Here is a 23,871-nt window from a genome sequence, read left to right on the forward strand (position 1 = left end):
TCAAAAAATCCATAAAAAGCTTTTAAAAATGATGTGGGAATTGGATCTAAAAGGCAGGTTGTTTGATTTACCTGGGAGAAAACTCGACCAAGTGTCCTTGCATCAACCAGGGCAAAACTTTCCAGTGTTTCCTCTGGTAAAAATAACTGTCCAGCGTTAATAGAAGTTACATTTTGATGAGCTAAAAGACTGGATCTTATGTCATCGATTTTACTTCTGAAGTGGTCTGCAAAGTCCTCATAGAGAGCGTCTGTCGCTGTCTGTGAGGACTTTTTAAGATCAGAGCTGGTTAAAAGATTGAAGGTGGAGAAGAGATATCTTGGGTTGTTTTTATTAATTGTAATGAGATTTGAGAAGTAAGACATTCTTGCCAGTTTGACTGTTTTATTGTAGGATTTGAGTTGTTGACATAATATTTGGTAATGAACTGTAAGGTTGCTCTTTCTCCACCTTTCTGCACTCCTGCATTTTCTTTTTGATTCCTTAGTTAAATTATTTCTCCACGGGGGTATCATCTTGATTTTTATGTTTTTTGTTAAAAGTGGAGCAACGGAGTCTAATGTTGATTTTAAAACCCTGTTAAAATTATCAACAATAAAATCACAAGGTGCAGGTAAAATGTCAGCAGGAGTGCTCTTTAAAATCTCAATAAAATTTGCAGCCACCTCAGAAGTTAGGTAGCGTTTTCTCACTGTTCTCACAGGGGCTGTTTCTTGATTAAAACTGGCGATGTTAAAATATACACAGTAATGGTCTGACACAGCCAGGTCAACAACAGAGGACACGCCAACGGACAGGCCGTAGGTTATGACCAGGTCCAGGGTGTGTCCTCTGTTGTGAGTTGGCTGTGCGACATGCTGTTTAAAATCAAAATAGTTTAAAAGGTTTAAAAAGTCTCTGGACAGTGGGTCCGAGATATTGTCAATGTGCACATTAAAATCGCCAGTTATTAAAATTCTGTTATAAGTGGAATGTAAAATCGATAAGAACTCTGAAAACTCACTAATAAAAGAAGTAGATTGATGAGGAGGTCTACAAAGTGTGACGCAGAGAATAGAGGGACTGCTAAAAACAAAGGCATGGTGTTCAAAAGATGAATACCTGTTAAAAATAGTTTCCTTTGAAATAAGAGAAGTTTTTATAATTGACACAGTCCCGCCTCCTCTTTTACAGTCTCTGCTCGAAAATAAAAAATTAAAATTTGGTGGGCAAGCCTCGGTGAGAGCAACTGCAGCATCTGTACCTAGCCATGTCTCAGATAAAAGAATACCTTCAAGGTTGTTGTCGAAAATAAGGTCGTTTATGACAAAAGTTTTGTTTAAAAGGGAGCGCACGTTCAGCACAGCCAATTTAATGTTTGTGCTGGACGTGCGCTCATGGTCACATGGATTTGAAATGTTAACATATAAAAGATTGTCACTGTTAAAACCACTTTGTTTGTGTGTGGGAGGGAAGCGTCTGCGAGTGATGGTTTGAATTGAGAAAATGTCCGACGTGAGTGGTAATGATAGTGGGGGCTTGTTGGGAGTGCTATTGAAAGAAACTAAGATTGGCCTGTAGGTGGGTGTAGTGAGTTTGTTATTGCAATGGTTTGTGTTAGAGCTTGAGGTGGGAACACCGGCAGAGTGATTTGTCCGTAGGAGTCAGCTGGGAGCGTGATTGACAACTGCATAATGAATGTTAGCTGCTAAAATCGATCTACCCAGGAAGCTCGGGTGAAAACCGTCTGGTTGGTAAAAGGAACGACGGTTCCAAAATAGGTTAAAATTGTCAATAAAAGCAAAACCGAAATGTCCGCAAGTGCGTATGAGCCATGTGTTCAGGCTTAAAAGACGACTGAAGCGCTCGCTGCCGGGGGATAGCGGCGGTAAAGTGCCGCTTATCCAGACCGACAGACCACAAGTTTTTAGCAGGTCGAAGAGGACATTAAAATCTCGCTTGGTTTGCTCCGATTGTCGGCGCACTGTTTCATTCGTCCCCACGTGGACAACGAGCCGGGATACGAATGATGGAAGAGAGAGAAGAACATCTGGCAGGATGTTAGCAATGTCCGTGACTTTGGCTCCGGGATAACAGCGGGTGATAGTACCAATGTAGCGTGTGTGTTTAATGATGCTGTCGCCAACAATGACGGTGGTTGGTGAGTGCAGAGGATGTGAAGAATGAGTGCCAGGGGAACCGTGAACTCTGTGAAGAGAATCCCGACCTTGTAGTCCTAAATCGTGCTCCTCAGGCCGGGTGGCAACTGAGGACGGGACTGGTGAGTGGCGCCGATGTTGTGGCCCACTCGTGTGCCGGGACACTGCGTCCCGGAGCAGCCCCACTCGAGAACGGCCGACCGGGCCACGCGTGGACTTACCCACTCCGGCCGAATTCAGCTTGAGCGGCAGGGAATTCAGCACCTGGGACCCCTGCTCTGGGGTCAGATGCTACGGCTGACGTCTCCGACCGCAGGGGCGCAGCAGTGGCAGCGGGAGAATCCTCTGCCAGGGCGGAAAAACGATTCCTCATGACCAATCGAGGGCGGGGAGAAAGTTCTCTGCTCCTCTAGCTGCGGGATGCCACCTCGACCCAGGTGGTACCATGGAGTGGTGTTGAGCAGGATGGGCCTGGGCAGGTAGCTGGATCCCATCTCACCGTGTCCGTCAGTGGAGCCTCTGTCATACTCACCGCTGTCATGATTTTGCTGGATTGCCTATCCATAATGACGGCAGAGAGTTGTGGGAAACGGGTCGTGAAAGACGCGACGAGGGACTCTTTTCGACGGAGTTCTTCCGTCGACGATGGACTTCCTCTCTCAGGTCAGAGATTGTTTTATTTGTTTCATCCTGCACCATTATGAACCGGGTCCGGTGACCGGGGCTAGCACGGCGGGCTAGCAGCGGCTAGTCTGAGGCAGGAGTATGCTGGCTGTTTGTTTGACAGTTGGCCGGTTCACCGGTGGGAGCGTGCCCGTTGGTTAAGAATTTAAAACAGTCACTGTATACAAAAAATAACAAAAAGTATGTCCAAGCAGTAAAAGTAGCGCAAGCTTACTACAATGATTACTCCTACGGAGGCGAACAACTTCCGTGTCGCTCTTTCACCGTCTGCCAGGCATTTTAAATTTAGTCTTAGTCATTTGGACGAAAATGCTTATTAGTTTTTGTCACGTTTAGACACTCCTATTTGTGATAGTTTTAGTCTAGTTTTACTCAAAGAAAACTCAAAAAGGTTTTAGTCTAGGTTTAGTCGACGAAAAAGCAAAAATAAAAGTGCATTAGTCTAGTTTTCGTAAATTTATTTGACAAAAACTCAAAGTTTATATTCCATTTTTGTTAAAACTCGGCATACAAGGTTTCCTCCTAGTATCAAAGACTTTCTGTTCGACTACTATGCATTATAAACAGATTAAGTGGTCAATGCTCATTGGCCCAAAATAAGCCAAGAATCATTTTCTTATTTGGCAACTGTTGTGGTTTAAAGCAACATAAATAAACAAAATAAAAACGTTTTAACAACATAGACTTGTAGTAGACTTGTTCTAATACAGTAGCACAAGTACAAACTCTATCAAACATATGTCTTCTTTACTTGTAACAACTTGCTGTTATCACAACAAAATAGCCTACAGAGTGTCACTTGCGCCATGGTCTGTCAAAGAAAAGTGTATGAGTGTGTGTGAGCTGTTTTGTTGTCCCGGTATCGGGCTTGCCCAGACGAGGTACAATAGGAAGGGATGTCAGAAATTTAGAACACGTCTGACGGACCACACACTAACATTTTCGTCCTGTCTCATCCCATCAACGAAATAAATTTGTCATTGTTATCGTTGACAAAAACAACACTGCTCCACATCACTTTAAAATAATACATATGGCACATTTTGTGAGGTTGCCTCACCTATATTACCTCTGAAGTGGGTTGTGTGTAGCGTGTCATGTGTCATGTGCTGTTTTGTTTTCAGTCTGTGTGGCGTCTGTTTGGTTGGTATTCTTGTCCTTTTTCTGATGCGGTAGGAGCGCTCAATCAGCTGAGCAGATGACAACTGCTGGTTTCCAGTAGCCCTTCTCCTAGAAGCGGATGTATTGTCCTTCATGTAGAGGTGTCATCGTTTTAGCTAATCTGTCGTAGTATTTCTTCTGCTTGTTTGTAGGTTCTCCTGACAGGTACATCATTTGTGTTTAACGATCTTGGGTTGCAGTTGTTGGTGAGAGTTGGGCAGTATTGAGCGTATGTGACGCAGCTAAACTGGTGATCTGAAGTTTCCTATTCATGAGGTTCCTTCCAAGAAAGATACGTTGACCAACAGAAGACTCTTTGCTGGGCAAGTCTGCAACTCCACATTGTGTGATGTATAAGCATCAGCAAGTTATTTCTCACAAAATAATGTCTAAACAGTCAACAGGCCTCACCAGTCTTTTTTCTTAATACTTTGCAGGTTAGGCCCAACAGAAAATGTGAAGGGATACCCACAAAATTTTATACCAAAGAATGCATTCTCTCATGTACTGGAGGGCAATTGTAAAACTCAGTGATAGGATGTGAAGGATTGTATTACGATTGCTGGCATTATTTTAAACACTTACGGGACAGAAGGTCAATTATTTAATTTAGCAGGTTTATATTTACTAAATATGTTAAACATTGTTGGAGTTGGGTCACCGTGGAAATGAGAAGTAGTCAGTAAATCAACCTTTAAAAGCCAAACTTACTCCAATGCGTGTTCGTTTTTTTGTACTCAAGAAGAAAAAAAGGGTCAAATAAAGACTCAACAACTGATTAGAGTTCCGATATTTAGTTTCTTCAATTTCTGGAGTTCAGGAAATAGTACAAAGACAGATATATGGGCAGCTTTTTCTTAATCTCACGAGAAAACTGCACTCGGGCGAGCACAGTCGAAAAATGCGCGCCATCTTTCAGTCCAGCTTCAGTTTTTATAGGAGTTTTTTTATGTCAAGGGTAATGTAAGCTGAATCGGTCGTCCTCGGTCCCTCCCACGCCACAGGTCCACGTCCAAGGGAAGGTCTTCCCCAGGTTCGTCATCATCTGGATAGTTGATGATGGTCGATTCCCGTTTGGTCCCCTAGACTGGCACGCCAAGGCTGGCCTTCTCCGGCGGGCCGTCCCTCCGTCTCTCTCTCCGCTGGCATTATTCTGTAATCTTGTCGGTGTGCATGTGTGCGTGCGTATGTGTGTGTATCTGCATGTGTAGGTGCAGGTGTATGTATATTGCAAAAACAAAGGAGATCGTCATCGATTTCAGGAGGAACAAGACGGTGCCGCGCCCCCTCTGCATCGAAGGCGTGTGTGTGGAGGGGGTCCACACGTTCAAGTTCCTGGGAGTACAGATCTCCGATGACCTTTCTTGGACACACAACACCACAGCAGTGGTAAAGAAGGTCCACCAGCATCTGCACTTCCTGAGAGTCCTCAGGAAATTCAACCTGGACAGGAAGCTGCTGCTGGCCTTCTACCACTCGTCCATCGAGAGCCTACTGACGTACTGTGTCTCCACCTGGTACAGCGGCTGCACTGAGGCGGACAGAGTGAGGCTCCAGAGGACAGTCAAAACAGCGCAAAGGATTATTGGCTGCCCTCTCCCCTCACTGTCGGACGTCTACACTGACCGGTGCCTCAGAAGGGCTCTCAACATCGTCAAAAACAATACCCACCCGAACTCACACCTGTTCGACCTGATGCCCTCTGGCAGGCGCTCCAGGTGCATCAAATCAAGGACCAATAGACTGAGAAACAGTTTCTTTCCAAGAGCCATCTCCATTCTAAACTCTCACACACACACACGACCACCCTTACCTTGCAGAACAGCAACGTGATGTGTTTTTATATACCCTATTCAGTATTATTTTCCATTGCACTAACTATTCTCTTATTTATCTAATTTATATATTTATCTGAATTATTGTTGTATTGCACTGGAGAGGGGAGCTCTCTAATCTTGTTGCACACTTTAGTACAATGACAATAAAGGGATTTCTGATTCTGATCTGTATGTGCCTGTGTATGTGCAGGTGTAGGTATCCGTGCCTGTGTGCACGCGCGTGTATGTGCAGGTGTATGTATATGTCTGTGTGTGTGTATGCGTATGTGCATTTGCTCCGATCTCCGATTGTTATGTCTTTCGGAATGTGCTTTTCTTTTGATAGCGTCTGTGTGAGTCCTCCACTGCCCAATTTGGTATGTTTGCATCCCTACAGCCAATGTGGAGAATGTGCTTCGTCATCTTTGTCCATGAAGTGCTGTGAGTGTGAGTGCAGGTCATGGAAATGCTACATGTGCAAATTTCTCTTCCTACTGAAGATTTCAATAAAGTTCACACATTTAAACTAAGTACTATAAATTTAGCATATGAGAATAATATAATAAATCAGTAAACATCAGGCCTACAATCCCAGTCATTCTTGTGACCTGTGCTTCTAGTTTAATTTGATAAATGCTTCTTGTTTTATCAATGTTTAAAATATTCAGTAAATATGAACCTGCTAACTTGAATAATCGACATTCTTTCCCGTATGTGTTTAAAATAATGCCAGTAATCGTAATAGAATCCTTCTACATTGATTAAACAAAAAGCATTTATCAAATGAAAGTACTGCGCATAGATTGACGAGGATTGTAGTCATGGCGTTTATTGATTCATTATATTATTCTCATATGCTAAATTTAAATTACTTAGTTTGAATGTAAGACCTCAAACTTGCACACATGACCCACACTCTCATTCAGAACAAACAGATTCAGTCTGCTCAGGTCAAACTGATGACAAACCAGAGAGCACTTCATGGACAAATAAAACACATTCTCCACATCGGCCATAGAAGATACAAACATATCAAGTTGGGCCGGGGAGGACGTCACAGGGACGTTATCAAGAACACCAAAAAACATAACGATTTGATCTGGGAAAACATACACCACATAATCTGCACACCGACAAGATTACAGGGGAAGGAGAGACGGGGAGACTGCCGCCTGCCTGAGAAGGTCAGCATTGGACGTGGAACGTGGACCGGGCCGGGGTAAGGAGCAAGGACGACCGATTCAACCTACATGACACTTGACATAGAAAACCTCCTATAAAATGTGAGGCTGGGCTGAGTTCAGCGCGCCATTTTTCGATTGTGCTCGTTCGAGTACAGTTTCTCGTGAGATTAAGAAAAAGCCGCCCAGATATCTGTATTTGTACTATTTCCTGAACGCCAGAAATCGAAGAAACTAAAATATCGGAACTCTAATCAGTTGTTGTTGAGTCTTTATTTTGACCCTTTTCTTCTTGAGTACAAAAAACGAACACGCTGTTTGAATTTTTAACTTTAAATGTACCAAACGTTTACCAAAATGTTCGAATTAGTTATCTGACTCCAATTAAATTAACCAAACACAACCTACATTCATCCAACAATTGTGCGCGCTCGTTTTGAGAGAGAAATGACCCAAGAGGCCGGCAACTTCACCCGGGAGAGGATTTATTCCCAACAGGAGATCTAATACAAATCTGGGGCTCGGGTCCCTATCAGCACAGTCCTGCGCGTCTCTGTACCCAACAGAAGACGACCAGCACCCCTGCCGCCCTTTTGAGGAGAAGTGGTCCAGAAAATGGATGAATGATTTTGCTTCCAGCAAACAACAAAAGCAGTCACTGCCTGAGTTTTTGATTTAAGTTTTAATCTGATAGTATTTTTATTTTTAATGTGATTTTAAATGTTTTGCAAAGTGCTTTGTTACAACTACAGCTGTTGTGAAAACTATATAAATAAAGATGTATAGTATTGCATTTATTCTAGTGTTTTATCGCAGTTTGTACAGTGACCAAGAAAGGTCACAACAATTACAAAAGCCAAAACACAACAACATTGAAATATACACTATTGTAAAACCACAACGGAAATGCAAAAGCCGCAACACAACAACATTTGAACCTTGCGCTATTGCAAAAGCTACAACACAACGGAAGTGCAGAGGCAACGGAATTGAGCAAAACTCTTGCGGGATGGAAAGACGCAAAGTTGGAAGAGTAATGTTAAACTTTAACAATTATAATGTAAGCCTTATGTCCACACGATATTATTATCCACGGAATATTAAGAATACTCTAACAAATAGGACGGGAGGGTTGTGCGAGAATGAAAGAAGCGGACGGAGAAGAGAGGGAGGGAGATCCGTGCGTAACGATGACGGAATAGGTTGCTCGGAGTTGGCGTCGGCTCCAAATCATGGCAGCAGTGTTGTCAGAATAAAACGGGAGATAACGAAACGGACGTCTTTTGAAGATGCTACAATACTTCATAAAGCACGATAAATAAATGACAGTTTTACTTGAGTTTATTTTTCCAACTTCGCTTAACAAAACCGCAATTTAGCGCCTCAGCCTTGTTTTATCTGAACATTAACTCAACATTAGCAAACGTCTATTACGTCATTTGAAAAACATACCATAAACTATTTCTGATATTGCTACAGTGACACAAGTTCCAACAATAAAACAACTTTACTTTTATGACATTTCCAACTTACCGTCTTTTCCCTTCCCGCTGGAGTTTCGGTCACTTCCGTTGCCTTGGCACTTCCGTTGTGTTGTAGTTTTTGCAATAGCGCTACAGTTCAAATGTTTTTGTGTTGTAGCATTTGCATTTCCATTTCCATTGTGGTTTTTCAATCGTGTATATGTCAATGTTATTGTGTTTTGGCTTTTAAACAAAATAAATGATTGAAAAATACATATAAATATAGATTGAGTTTGCAAAAGTGTGGAGTAGTCGCAAACTTGTATATGGATGGACAAACAATGCCGCTTACTCGCCGTCTGGCGAAGTGAAGCCACCGGTGGCCATCTTAAATTGCCACAAGCCATGCCCACCTAACTTGAATACATTGGTTCCTCTAGTGTTTTCACGTTACTTAGTTTCTCTGAGGCAAAAATTACGCCGTGTATGGCATATGATTACACCGATAATTCTCGCAGAATATCTACATGTGCATTTCTTTGATAAGAATGGAATTTTAAATTTTCACTCATGAGGTAAATTTGCTGCTATTTATGCTTATGTGTCAATCACAAATCACGCTACTGAGATAACATACTCTGAATGGTTGATGGAAACAGTGAAATTCCTCTTTCCCAGCTTAAAACACAGTGAAAAATATAACAGCCCTTCTGTCTTTAAAGGTAGAAAAGCCAAATGGCTGCCCTTTAGACATTATAGTGTTAATTACCGTATTTTTACGGCCATAAGACGCGCTGCATCAAAGGGCACAACACCAGTTGAGGGTGCTATCTCCGTATTTAATGCATATACTTGGCGTGCCGGACTACAAGGCGCTAGCTCAGCTGCGCGCGCTCGCGCTAGCTCGGCTGCTCACGCAAGCTCAGCTGCTCGCACTAGGTCTGATGCCAGCTCACCAGGACTCAATCCCCTAAGGGATCATTGCCAGAAGTATCACCCCGTTTCAATGACAGATGTCATGAATCTATTAGGAATCACTGCCACTGCCAATAACAATGACTCCACCCAAAAAAAGGGGTCTTGGCAATAGTCTACTAGACAACGTCAGGGGAGGGACTTCACTGGTCACCACACTCCTTAGAGTCACGGTTTCAAATCAGAACCAAAAAAAAACTCATCATACAAGCAAACAATGAAACAAAGAAATAAGATTAACACAAAAAATGTATCTCTCACGCCATCTATATACCCAAAAGAAATAAAAATAACACAAAAAGATTATAGCAATGGCTTCTTGGGAGACACTCAGCCTTAGCCAATTACAGCAATGGCTTCTTGGGAGCCACTCAGACTCAGCCAATCACATGGCTGTTTAGAGAGATGTGCATGGCTGTTGAGAGAGATGTGCATGGCCCTTTAGAGAGATGTGCTGTTGTGCTTTGGGCTTTTTGCAGTCTGTTGTCTAAACCTGGGACGTTTCTTGCTTGCAATAACATAAATGATAAGACAGACTACAACATTGTGGACAGCTGCCCTTTTGTCCAGCTTTCTCCTACACCATCACCCAAACACCATAGTCAGATAATGTATAAGTCACGGTCAATTAGAAGCATAGAAGACTCAGACTTTGTCCAGCAGGGTGTGCTAACATGCACGCGAGTGATGCTTAGTCCATATAATGGGCGCGTCGCTTTACAAGGCGCTTTGTTTGTTTTGGGGAAGATTAGGGACTTTAAAGAGCGCCCTATTGCCCGGCAAATACGGCATGTGAAAGTTTTTGAAAAACTTTAAAAAGACAGTAAATCTACCTTACCTCACCAGATAAAGTCCATCCATCCATCCCTGCAGCATGGTGGATACATTGTTAGCATGTGTCCATCACAGATCTTGTGCTTTGAATTGAAATTGTGGGTGTTAAGGTTCCTTCCATAATTCCAAAACCATGCTTATTAGACAGCCATACAACAGAAAAGACCCGACAAATATTTAAAAAGATATATTTTTGATTTCATGATATTTGGTAATCCAAAAGTGATTAAAATTATTCAAGTTACATTGCTTTCATAATATTGTGGTTATATTGCATTACAAACGACATTTCTAACAGGTAACTAGGAACTGTATCAGAATGCATTTTTAAATTAATTCTCCCAACTCTGTGCATAATTTCTGTTACTGCAGTACGGCATAGTGATTGACTCAGGATCTTCTCGGTCCAACATCTATTTGTACGAGTGGCCGGGGGAGAAGGAGAATGAAACAGGAGTGGTGATGGAAAAATTGAACTGTAATGTTTCTGGTGAGTCCAAACTTGTCTTATAAGAGAACTAATAAATAATGTTTAGTTTTTTTTTTTTTGCAAAACACTGGAACTGGAACATATACATGTGTGTGTGTGTGTGTACATGTTTATATATATATATATATATATATATATATATACATATATATGTGTGTGTACATGTGTATTTATGTATGCATATATACGCGTGCGTGTGTGTGTGTGTGTGTGTGTATAAAACCTTGTATTTGTAGGTGCTCCAATCTCTGAAATGATAATTGACCCGAAGAAAGATGCACAGACATGGGAGGGCTTCAAAGATTGCATGAAAAAAGTATCTGCTGCTATTCCTGTTAACAAGCACAAAACAACACCTCTCTTCTTGGGAGCTACTGCTGGAATGAGACTCTTACAGTAAGTATGCAAGGGATCACTTTACAGTACCTTATTAACGTTCTCTCAGCAGAATCATACACTGTGTTAGAGGGTAGCCCTACTTTTATTGTACATGCAACATGTAGTTATAAGCAGTGCAAGGAGGCGGGGATTGGGAGGAGGGTGGATTTTGGGTCTAGCACTTGCCTTTATTCACCCACTTGCTCTAAGTATTAGTTGAATTTGGATATGCTTGTGTGAAAGTTATGTTAGTGATGGGCAAATTAAGCTTTTATGAACCACTGAAATATTTGAAGCAAAACGGTTTGAAGCTTCAAAGCTTCAGTGATGACATCTGGTGGCAACAAACTAGAACTGCAGTCAAATACTGTAGAGACTTTTTGACAGTAAAACATTTGTATGTACATACACACACTGAAACAATTATTGGATACCTATTTATATTAAAAAAATGTTTTTGTGTATTGTGGCAGTTTTTGTGTAAGTAAAAAAAAACAAGCAAATGGTTCATACCTTGTTTAATGTTGAGCTAAGAAATGTCTTCATTTAATAATTTTTTTCCTGCTCTTAAGTAAACAAAAGTTTGAAACAATATTACACGAGGAAACCACGACTCATATGTTCACACACTAAAGTATAAATATGTCTCCATACACAAAGTAACAAAAACTATGGCACAAGTTAGGTTTATGAGTTTCAAAGATTTCTATTTAAGAATAATATTTTTTCCACTGTCTTTGGATTTAGACGGTTTCTTTTTTTGGGGTTTACGAGAGTTCATTTAGAGAACGAAACAGTTATTGCTTCAGATGTCACAGGTCACGTGTTTTTCTCCAGACTAAACAGAGCGTGGGAACACTGTTCCATGGCAATTTTATTTACGGGTTTGCAACGTGCGCCGGAGCTCCGGTTTCAGAGTGCCCATCACTAGATACATTATATTCACTATATGTCATTGCACAAAGCCGTTATAAGGCAAGTCACTTTCTCAACAGTACGGGCACGGTTTTACATCAAACCCAAAACTATCACCCAGCATCAACTGAACATCATACCAGCAAACAATTAAACAACCAAAACAAGGAACGAATAAATACGATTACCGTATTTTTACGTCCAAAAGACGCGCTGTATCAAAGGGCGCAGCACCAGCTGAGGGTGCTATTTCTGTATTCTATACTTACGCTGGGCACGGCGCAAGCTAACTCGCTCATGCTAGCTCGAGCATGATAGCTCGCGCATGAAATAAGGGATCGCTGTCAATGGCAGCACTTCAAACCACCGAGAAATGTTATACGATGACATTGCGTCTAATCGACACCGTCAGGGGAGGGATGTTACTGGTCACCACACTCCTTAGAGTCACGGTTTCAAATCAAAACCAAAAACATCTCTGTACAGCATATAAAGATAAAGATAAAGATGTCCTTTATTAGTCCCACAATGGGGAAATTTGAGGTGTTACAGCAGCAAAGATATAGATCACACAGAGTCAGCGGCGTAATGTAGCCGTTAATGTATAACATTAGCAGCAGACATTCATAAAAAGCATGCAAATATACACAGTATAAACGTATCTAAGTGTAAGGAAACACTCCTAATGCCTGTCCATTATACAGAGGGGGAAACGCTGTAATGATAAAAACTACTGAATGATTGAAAATACTGCAATCATAAAAATATTGCAATGATAAAAGTACTGTAATGGTAAGAGTACTGAAATGATAGAAAAGTACTGCATGATAGAAAATACTGCAATGATAAAAGTACTGTAATGGTAAAAAGTACTGCAATGATAAAATATACTGCAATGGAAAAAGTACCGTAATAGTAAAAGTACTGCAACGATAGAAAAATACTGCAATGATAAAAGTACTGCAATGATAAAAGTACTGTAATAGTGAACGTCCTGCAATGGTAGAAATGCTGCAGTGATAGAAGTACTGTTATAAGAATACTGTAATGGTAAACAAAATACATCATTGGTCAATATTTAAGTACACCCTTGGCTGAAAGTACAGTAGTAGTTTATATTGCATCCTAGGACTGCACAATTGCACTAATGCCCGCCCGTTTGTAGGCCTGACCCAATGTTCTTGTTAAAAAGTCTGACAGCAGTCGGCAGAAAGGAGCGGCGAAATCTCTCTTTGGTACAGCGAGGGTGTAATAGTCTGTCACTGAAGGAGCTGTAAAGTGTTCTAAGAGTGTCATTGAGTGGGTGGGCTGGGTTGTCCAGCATTGATGACAGTTTTGCCGTCATCCTTTTGCCCCCCACTGAGTCCACAGAGTCCAGGGAGCAGCCCAGGACAGAGCTGGCCCTCCTCACTAGTTTGTCCAGTCTCTTTTTGTCCCGGCCCGAGATGCCTCCTGCCCAGGAGACCACTCCATAGAAGATGACTGATGAAACCACTGAGTCATAGAAGTTCCTGAGGAGTGTTCCCCGAACGCCAAAGGACCTCAGCCTCCTGAGTAGGAAGAGTCTGCTCTGACCCTTCCTATAGAGAGCATCTGTGTTGTCGCTCCAGTCCTGTTTATTGTTCAGATGAACACCCAGGTACTTGTAAGTTGAGACCCTCTCAACGTCTGTTCCCTGGATATTCACTGGTGCAGGTGGAGAGTGCCGACGCTTGCGGAAATCCACCACCAGATCTTTGGATTTCCCAGCGTTGATTTGGAGGCGGTTCTGCTGACACCAGTCCACGAACCCCTGCGTAACCCCTCTGTACTCCCGATTGTCTCCGTCAGTGATGAGGGCGACAATCACAGAGTCATCAGAGAACTTCTGCAGGTGACAGGTTGTGGAATTGTATTTGTAGTCTGAGGTGTAGAGGGTGAACAGGAAGGGAGCCAGAACAGTTCCCTGCGGCGCTCCCGTGCTGCAGAGGAGCACGTCAGACACACAGTCATGTATCCTCACGTACTGTGGCCGGTTTGTGATGTAGTCGTGGATCCATGTGATGAGGTGGTGGGCCACTCCCGCCTGCTCCAGCTTGTCTCCCAATAAGGCGGGCTGGATGGTGTTGAAAGCACTTGAGAAATCAAAGAACATGATCCTCACCGTGCCCCCTGCCTTCTCCAGGTGGGAGAATGAAGTGTGGAGCAGGTAGATGATGGCATCATCCACACTGATGCCAGGCTGGTATGCGAACTGCAGTGGGTCCATTGAGGAGCTGCCCAGGGGGCGCAGATGGACGAGGACCAGTCTCTCCAGGGTCTTCATCAGATGAGACGTCAGCGCCAATGGTCTGAAGTTGTTGAGCTCCTTCGGATGGGGTGTCTTTGGAACCGGAACCAGGCAGGAAGTTTTCCACAGCTGGGGGACTCTGCCCAGCTTCAGGCTCAGGGTGAACATGTGCTGGACGATTCCACACAGCTGGTCTGCGCAGGATTTGAGGAGCTGGGAGCTAATCCCATCTGGGCCTGCTGCCTTCCTCGCCTTCATCTTCCTCAGCTGGTTCTTCAGCCGAGATGTTGTGAGGAACAAGGCTGAGCAGGAGGAAGTGGTGGTTGTCTGATGAGGCTGGGAACTGGAGCCTGTGGAGAGAGAGAGGGGAGAGAGAGGGGGAGAGAGGGTCTCGTTCGCAGTGGCAGGAGGGGTTAGTGGGGGCTGCAGCAGGGGAGCCTGGGCGGGGTCAGGCATTCGATCAAACCTATTGAAAAATAGGTTCAACTCATTTGCCCACTGAAGCCCCCCCCCTTTTGGGTCTTACCTGGTTGTCCGTGGCCTGAGATGGTCTTCAGGCCCCTCCAGACATCCCTGGCATTGTTCCGCTGCAGTTGTTCCTCCATCCGCATCCTGTAGGACTTTTTCCCCTCTCGGATCCTCCTTCTCAGCTGACGCTGCACTCTCTTCAGCTTGTCCTTGTCGCCTGACACAAAAGCCCTCTTTTTCTCCTTCAGGAGAGCTTTAATGTCCGGTGTGATCCAGGGTTTGTTGTTGGAGAAACATCTTACAGTCCTGGTGGGAATGGTGTTCTCCATGCAGAAGTTAATATAGTCTGTAATTGTGTCTGTTAGACCATTAATGTCCTCACCGTGAGCTTCGCTTAATACCTCCCACACAGTTGTGTTGAAACAGTCCTTCAAGGCCTCCTCGGCTTCTCCGGACCATCGCTGAACTGTGCGTGTCACAGCTGGCTGCCTGCGGACCAGAGGTTTGTACACAGGCAGGAGAGCAACCAAGTTGTGGTCAGCTTTGCCCAGCAGGGGGAGGGGCAGTGATGTGTACGCCTCCTTGGTGTTGGCATAGAAAAGGTCCAATATTTTATTGTCTCTGGTGTGGCAGGTGTTGGAATTTATCTTTATATCAATGTTAGAATTTAACTTTAACCCAATGTAAACTCAAATTAGTAATCTGACTCCAATTTGCGACCTTCCCCAACACTCACTCATCCAACAATATGCGCGCTCGTTCTGCAATAGAAAGGTATCAGGAAGCCGGCATTTTCACACACGAAGTGGATTTATTCCCAATACAGATTTCCTACATGGCACCTAGATCTCGGATCCCTCTCAATACAAGTCTACACCTCTCTTGCCACCAGCGAATGTGTTCTACCTCCGAGTTGCCCAGCACTGATTCATACTATACAACATGCAAATGGCACAGACAAAGGCATCCTGGCATGATTCTATTGGCTATGTGTATTGCAGTTAACTTTAGCTCGCTCTCATTGGTCTTTCTCCTCCCGCCGAATCCCGTGGCGACTCCTCCTGCTTGTGCTATCCCCCGATGGCCTCTCCTTCGTCCACTGGTCCCGGAGTCATCTCGTCTCGCTCATCACCATCTGCTTCCAAAACATTCCATTCATGCACAAACCCCCGCAACCAGCCTCGCGCCACCAGTCGCACTCTCAGCATTTTACAATATCACATTTTCATACATTGGATGCACCAACATCTAATGAACTATGTTAAGCTCAAACTCTTATATTCCTTTAATAGTCAAAAGTATGAAATCCTTTAAGTGTAACTGAAGTTTAGACCATGCTAATGACCAGACATTCAGGAGAGGAATGCAGGAAGATTAGATCACAGCTGCACCACAGGAGGTGTGAACGAGACCCCTCTGAAACAATGGACTTCCATGCCAGGATCACAAAAGTGGCTCCGAGCAGTCCAACCTTTGTTCAGTTTTAAATTGACTGCCATTTACATTATCCTTTAATCCCTCTCATGACCTCAGACATCTGAGGTCATCACTTGAACACCTTATTTCATTGCTGCACACGAGCTCGACATCACTTGCCATAAAACTAAAACACATCAAACAATTAGTAAAAGAATAAGAATCAGTAGAAAATTTCCTTCCCTCCTTATGGCCTCAGGTCCCCGAGGCCATCTTTCCATACTCACATCCTGGACTCCCGGAGGGCCACGGCTACCTCCGCCTCCTGGGGGTCCTTTTGAGGGATCATCATGTACTGACCACCCGGAGGGAGTGGCCCCAACGTGCGTTCTATTGTCTTAACAGTTAATGATCTGATACATGGAATACAGCAACATCCGCATAACACCATAATAGCGGCAAACACAGCGATAGAAATCAGTACTGATGCAATCAGGCTTTTATATTTACCAAAGATGTTGAACCAGTCAGAATACCAACTGGTGTCCACACCTGAGTGCTCCTTCATTTTGTTACTTAGCGTGCGCAGACCCTCCAATGCCTTGGTAAGGCGACCGTCAGGAGATGTATTGTTGGGAATCAGAGTACAACACTGATCCCCAAAAATACCACACACCCCTCCTCTTTCGGCTAACAACATATCTAAGCTTATTCTGTTCTGGAATGCCATAAGAGACGTGGCAGCCAATTGCTCATGCACTGCCTGGAGTGCTGAGGTGGTAAAATTGCCAATCGTTGGACATTATAGTGGACATAATTAATCCGGTCCACATTTTTGTTTACTGTAACGAACAGGAAAAGGCTCTCCCATCCTGCCGCAATTTGATCCACCAATTTATACTCGTCAGGGATCCCTCTTGGAACTCCAATTGCATCCATATACGTGGGATCTCCTGCATTCAACCATTCTTGCATGTCCCTTCTCTTCCTGTTAAGGAAGGGGATTCTTCCCCATTGTCCAACACCTTCCCACTCCATTTTGGCCAGATCTAAGGCTGTCACACTAACTGGCATGATCAGCGTTACCAGGGCGCACTTACCTGAGGCATTGGTGGGAAGCCTATCGTACAGCACTTTCTCTCCACACCACAGCCAAACATCATCACGAGCGAGAGGGATTCCTACTGGCAAAGACACATTTTCATTACACCATGACTCCTGGAGATTTCCAATCCCAGGACCAGTCCCATTTAACTTTTAGGCAGGTGAACTTTTGTTTTGCAACTTGGGTGTCAAAAATAGGCTCTTTCTTTTTTATTCCCACATCATTCCATGGGTGTGTCCAATTAAAATTGTACCCAAGTGTTCACCTGTGTCGGTTGTTTACATTTCAGATTTAGCAGTAGTTGTTGTGTCTGTGTCAGCGTCTTACCATCATCTCGCTCTGCTCCATACCATACCATTCCATTACATGCTCCTTTCGCTCCATCACTTCTGTCATCCCGCATCCTATGTTCAAACGCAAACATCGTCCACACAAAGCACACGCCAGCAGGTAAAATAGTCAATAAGTTAAACATTTGCATCGTCATCGTCTTTGTTCAGACTCGAGAGTGTCTGACTTTGATCCAATTCATGCCATCTACACATTCCCTCTCTTGACCTGCCCGTCCGGGCGGTCAACCTCTAAGCTCAACCATGGCGGGCACAAATACTGGGGCCGGGCGCAACTGTGAGCTATGGCACCACTTTTGTCCTGTAGTTCCCAATTGGATGGCGTGTCAGGTTCTAGCCAGAACTCTAAACTGTCCTTATCAGCGAGAATGAGTCCACCTCCGGGAAAGCACCCGGAGGTTGATGTACGGAGCGATGTCCGACTCCAGTGATGCTGAGTTCACTGAGTTCAAATATCTAACTGTGTTCCGAGATTACAAATTAAGCCTCGAGCTAACGCTCCAATTTTGACTGTTAATTGACAAATCTTAAAGCAACACAAATGAAATAGTAACCATTTATGCTTAAAATAAAAAATCCCAAAACTATAACAACGCAGATACCGAATTAAACCTCTATTTTTTATTTTATTATTTTTTTTTTATGGGAAGAAAAGGTGCTCCACAAGACATAGACAGCTCCAAGACCGCCGCAGTCTTCACCTCCTATTGTCTCATGATTGGCTCAATCCACCCACAGGCTGTGCCCACACTGATTCTGTCAACTGGGGGAGGGGGTAGAGACAGTAAAAACATCGCGGAGCTGTGGAGCCGAGCCCCAACTCAGTCGGGCCCTGGGTCCACAACACCTCTAGCAGAGACACACACAGAACTACCATTTCCGAGCGACCCTTCCCTGGAAATTTTGAAATTTAGTAATGTTCCCAAAACCAAAGAATTTGTAGTCGGTGCTGATATATGATCTCCCGATTGTGCAACAACTATGGGGTCTAGACCTCTAGTATGATGACGCTCATCAATATCCAATGCGATTTGTGGCTCGGCGAAAGTAAACAATTCATACCATTTCCGCTGCTCAGGGACAAGGCACGCGTGCGAGGCAACGCCAGTAGACATAACAAATCTATAATTCTAACGCAAGATGCACTCATGACTAAATTTGGATGAGTGCATTTTTGATAAACCAAATCATGTTTGTGATCACATGTACAATGTGATATGTCAATTGGTGAATTGAAAGGGTGGCGGTTGCCAAACCACTCAGACCAGAGCAAGAACAGGGCATACCCACTGCGGGAGGATGGGAACCAGGTTTCAGAGCTACCCTCAAATGTTTCAGTTCAGTTTAGCCACTGGGAAGGAAGAGAGCACGACATATGCTCCCTCCGACGGATGTGCAGAGTCAAGTTCAGTCCCATCCGGGAATGCCACTCGAATTCCAGTGTTCGTTCAGTCAATGGCAGTGACTCAGGCAATCTTGAGAGTCCACATGGCTCAGTGGGGGTTGCGGAAGGAGCTCATAGCTCGCCCCAATATCCAGCACCATCGAAAACTTGTCCATCCACCGTCCCCGGAATGCTAGGACCTGCTAGTCCTCGAATGCTGAAGCTCCGCTGCCCCCTGTCATGGAATGGGGTACGAGCGGGTTTGTGTCAAGTGCGTTGGGAGTGGGTAACGGTGGCGCCCCCTGCGCGGGTGGAGCTCTTTGTGACAGATATGGCACCGGAGGATGGCACATTCCAGAAAGTGGCTCGGCATGGACAGCTCATCACCCAGTGACCCCACACCCCGCAGCAAGTGCACACCCCACTCACAACCCCCGTCTGTAACCACCCGTACCTCTGTTACTGCAATCCCAACCTCGTTGACTGGCCTGCTATGGACAGCAGCCAGTCTGCTGTGGCGCTGCGTCACCCGAACCTTGCCCAGAAGCAGCAGAAGTGGAAGGAGCAGCTGCCTCCTTTTTTCTTATCTCTCTTGGCCTTCTAAACCTGCAAGTACAACAATTTTAGTCACGCTCCTTAATCCAATCCCATATATTCCTTTTCTGATGTCGTGCAAAATTAGGTACAAAATGTGTTCTACTTAGGCCGATTAGCATTATTTCATTCATGGACTATTTCGCCTGATGTCTGCCACTGGAAGGTGCACGCCCTTGTGGACGGCCAACTGGAACAGCTGTGTAATGTCGACATTATTGGATGGGTCACTGCCGGAAGTCTCACTCCATTCATGTCTCGCCCTGGCCACATAGACCAGGCCTGTCTCCCTTTTCCCCACCTGAAAGACACAGCAACATCGACCCCAACGGGCCAGAAATATCTGATGCACGGCACAGCCAATCTCACCTGAGGTGTCCCCATTTAGCTGGTGACCATCATGCTGGTCAGCAGATCTGGCCTCGGCCTCAAGTGAGGATAGTTCCTCTGAAATAAATTTTGTCCCGCCTGTAACTCTGTATAAACCTCTTAGTCTGGTGTCTCCTTTGTAGGAGATTTCAACCAACGTGACCTCTTTACAACGTGTGACCTCTTTACAACATGTCGAATAAACCAATGTTGACCTTTCTGCTATCTTTACAGCTGTGAGAGCTGTTACTAACGCCTCCTTCCCCCTTGGGTAATTACAAATGTCTTATCTTCAAACTTCCTACAAGCACCCAGTATCCTGGCTTCACCCATTTTGTGCCCCTGCTGGGAGACAGAAAGATCCTTGTCACTCTAAATTTGCGCCTGTCTTTTGTTTTCCTAACACTTTTCACATATGGTCAACTAAAGTTGCTTCAACATCTATTTCCCATTTGTTCTTAAATTTGAGGTATTCTATAAGTTCTTCCAAACAGTGTTTTACAATGTCTTAGTCCTAAATACAATGAACTACGTTACAATGGAAAATATCAGAATAACATTCATACATCCAACATGAGACACGTGCTTGAGACCACTTCAGGGTCATTGTTGTCTGAAATATCTCCTCTACAACAACTTACCCTTGCGTTAAGTGAGTAATTTTCCATAAAACAGTGCCACTAATTCGACATTAACTTCAAGTATCACTGCTGTGGTGCTGTATTATATGGAAAAGTCTAAACAATCCAAGAAAATTTTGCCCTATCCTGGACTGGGTGTGTGTTATCTAGTCGCGCATCCAATGTGAATATATCTTATATCTCCCTCCTTGTTGAGGAGAACCTCTGGGATGGTAGTGGTGAGGCGCTATTTGAAGCAGTCTCTGGCCTTCTGGTCACACTGGTCACATGTCACCTCAAACCTGTGGACAGAACTGGACGAGTGGCACTTGCCAGTGAGAATGAGAAGGGGTAAATTATCTTCCTTCCAAAACTTTCAGTTTTGCATAAATTTTGTGTAATAACGTCAATCAATCATTCACTTGATGCTTGAATTTAATTACTCCAATCTATCTCCAAAAACAATTTCAAAATCAATACTAGGGAGTGCAATAGGGATTCAGGTTGATCAGGCCTGTCCACCCATCGCATCCTAAGTACTGTAAGGGCTTGCCGGTGACCTCAAACAATTTTCTGTCCTGAGGCCCGTCCCTACAACATTCACTCAAACCACATATGCATACAAACACTTTTCTTTCACACTGTCATTCACCAAACGATACTTTCCAATTCCACACAGAGACCCCTCCCTTGGCGCGTCCGCCTTGATTTCACTGAGATTTGTGCTGGCAGATCCATAATTTTGCCTTAATTTAGCCAGCGTATGCCAAAATTTACAACTGTGGGTCTCTGGATTTTCCCATTCACTCCCCGTGAAGTTGTTTCTCCTCTCCTGGACGCAGCTGACGAAACTGCACCTGTGACATCAAACAGCTCATAGATGCGAATGTTAGCAGTCTGGTATTTATGGAATGATGTCATATCCTCTAAAATTGTCATGTCAGCGTTCGCGTCGTACAGTCAAAAAAAACATCTGTCTTCCACCTTTGTCACATTTAATAAACATCAGTTAATAAATCATCTACAAAACTATTTAGTCCAACTTTAAATTTGGTAAACCAATCTCCAATGGCTAGATATTCCCCTTTCCAAAGATTTTCTTTCAACATGTTCATAGAATACTTCACTTAAAACTTATCCCAAAACCATAATCCCTTTGCTTAAAATTTAAATTTTAATAAGATTGTCGCCGCCCTGCTGTTCCTCAGGCATCCCCTGCATGTTTCAGTGTTTAACTTGTGTTCTAATTCCCTGCTAATTTGTATTTATTGTTAGGTTGAATACATATATTTTATCCCGTACCATACTACACTAGCACTGTAAAAAAAAACTGCTCCACAACTCAATGAGAGGCAGATGCCTGAAGATTAGATCAACGTCTGCAACATCGTGGGGGGTGCCGCGACACACCTCTGAAACAAAAGGACTGTGACCTTCTTACGAGAGCACCAAAAGGCATATCTTCCTTTTCAATCAGTTAACGACTGCCATTGATGCCTGTTTTTCCTCTTGTGTCTGAAATGTTTACATGTTCCTGCTGGTGCTTCCCCCCCCGGGGCCAGCACGGGCGTCTCCACACTCCCCTGCTGTTCTCCGCGCACCCTCTCTCTCATTATTCACAGCCTGTTCGATCAATTGTATGGTCGCTGGTGCCATCCGTGAATCGTTTTATCTTTTGCATCTCAAACCATTCTGCTCCCCCCCCATTAATGGCGCCGTCGGATCGGGCGGCGGCTCAAACACATACTGTTGCGAGTCTGGCAACTGTGGATAAATGCCTCTCAGACATTCCGTCTTTTCTTCCACTTTTTCAATCACTTCATCCTCTTTCTCTGACTTCCTCCCCCTACTTTGGAACGAGCATCTAACTTCAAAGAGCTGTTAACTCTTTGTTAGAGCACACTCATGATTTTACGATTACACCTATACTCATTGCCTTCTGTAAAATCTTTCTCACTCTTATTTTTTTCCTTCAATTTTCCAAATTCACTGTAGCCTTACCAAAGCCACTCAACCAATCAAGGTATCAAATCACAAACTACAAAGTCAGGAACCACCTATGCTCTTGCAAAGGTTTCTCATGCTCTCAAAAGCTTCATTCAATTATGATTTCATAACACCAATCTTTTTTCTTTGTGTCATTTCCATCTGTGCATTTCATTCCAGTTACTAATTACAGTTACCTTAATAGAAAGACCATCAACTAAAGTATGAAACATAAAATATTTATTTCTTCAATTCCTCCTTACAGCAGACCCTAATTCTTATCCTTTTCATTTGTTCAAGTCACACCTTCTTCAATACTGCCTGTTTCATCATCCTCCTTTCAATGGAACATTAATTGTTCCTTTCTCTTTTCTACACATTCTGCATCTTTTCACATTCCTTTTCTTTTCTTATTGAACTTCCAATCGCTACACTGACACAATTTCTTCTCTTTTCTCTAGCTTTCTTTCTTTCTCTTTTCTTATTTCATCCCTACTTCATGTTTTTCTTCTCTTTTTTGTGTTTCATTTTTATGAATTTATCCTCAATCTCCGTGCCACACCCAGGACCCGAGACCACTATAACACTTCCTCTCCTTCAACATCCCGAAATCCACTCGTGCGTGTCCCAACCACTTTTATGCAGAACAATTTTAGCCTTCACATTCACACAGCTTCCACACAGACACGTAAATCCCAGATTTTAAACCGTGTCCCGATACGTAAATCCCAGATTTTATACCGTATCTTAACCACGAATAGTTCCAAACTATTCTAGTAGGTAAATCCCAGATTTTACATCCTACTAACGTCCACACCTTTACACTTATTTATTTATATATTTATTTATTTATTTAACCATATCATATCTTAACCACGAATAGTTCCAAACTATTCTAGTAGGTAAATCCCAGATTTTACACTACTATCGTCCACACTTTTACACTTATTTATTTATACATTTTAACGCCGTTCCACTCCGCCTTCCTCTTATAATTTAGCGTTGCCAATATGCAGAATTTGAAAAGGATCTGCTTACCTTATGTCACTGTGGGCCCAAGAGGAAGGCCGGTCGGATGTGCGGCTCCTTCATTCATTATCAGGTCGTCACCTGGTGTGGACGTGGGCCCCAGGCCCGAGTCTCAGACTCTTGTGGTTTTTCCTGAAGCCCCAGGCTTCCTTTGAGCCCCAGGCTCTTGAAGCCCCAGGCTTCTTTTCTTTTCTTAGAGTCCCAGACTCTCTTTGAAGTCCCAGACTTCTATTACCTCTCATGCA

At 43.6% G+C, this 23,871-nt stretch overlaps 1 protein-coding gene across 3 annotated transcripts in view; it reads left to right on the top strand.

The window, feature by feature from the left end:
* The window catches only part of entpd3 (ectonucleoside triphosphate diphosphohydrolase 3), a 120,918-nt gene that overhangs the window by 35,927 nt on the left and 61,120 nt on the right, over nucleotides 1-23,871 (top strand). For all 3 annotated transcript variants that reach the window (XM_088307007.1, XM_088307009.1, XM_088307008.1), the window contains 2 exons: nucleotides 10,626-10,743; nucleotides 10,980-11,139. In XM_088307007.1, coding sequence (XP_088163133.1) covers nucleotides 10,626-10,743; nucleotides 10,980-11,139 — 278 coding nt within the window. The remainder of the gene's footprint in view (nucleotides 1-10,625; nucleotides 10,744-10,979; nucleotides 11,140-23,871) is intronic.

This window comes from Idiotropiscis lumnitzeri, chromosome 10 (genome assembly GCF_059441095.1).
Source record: "Idiotropiscis lumnitzeri isolate Australia: NSW breed Sydney's pygmy pipehorse chromosome 10, RoL_Ilum_1.0, whole genome shotgun sequence".
Lineage (NCBI taxonomy): Eukaryota > Metazoa > Chordata > Actinopteri > Syngnathiformes > Syngnathidae > Idiotropiscis > Idiotropiscis lumnitzeri.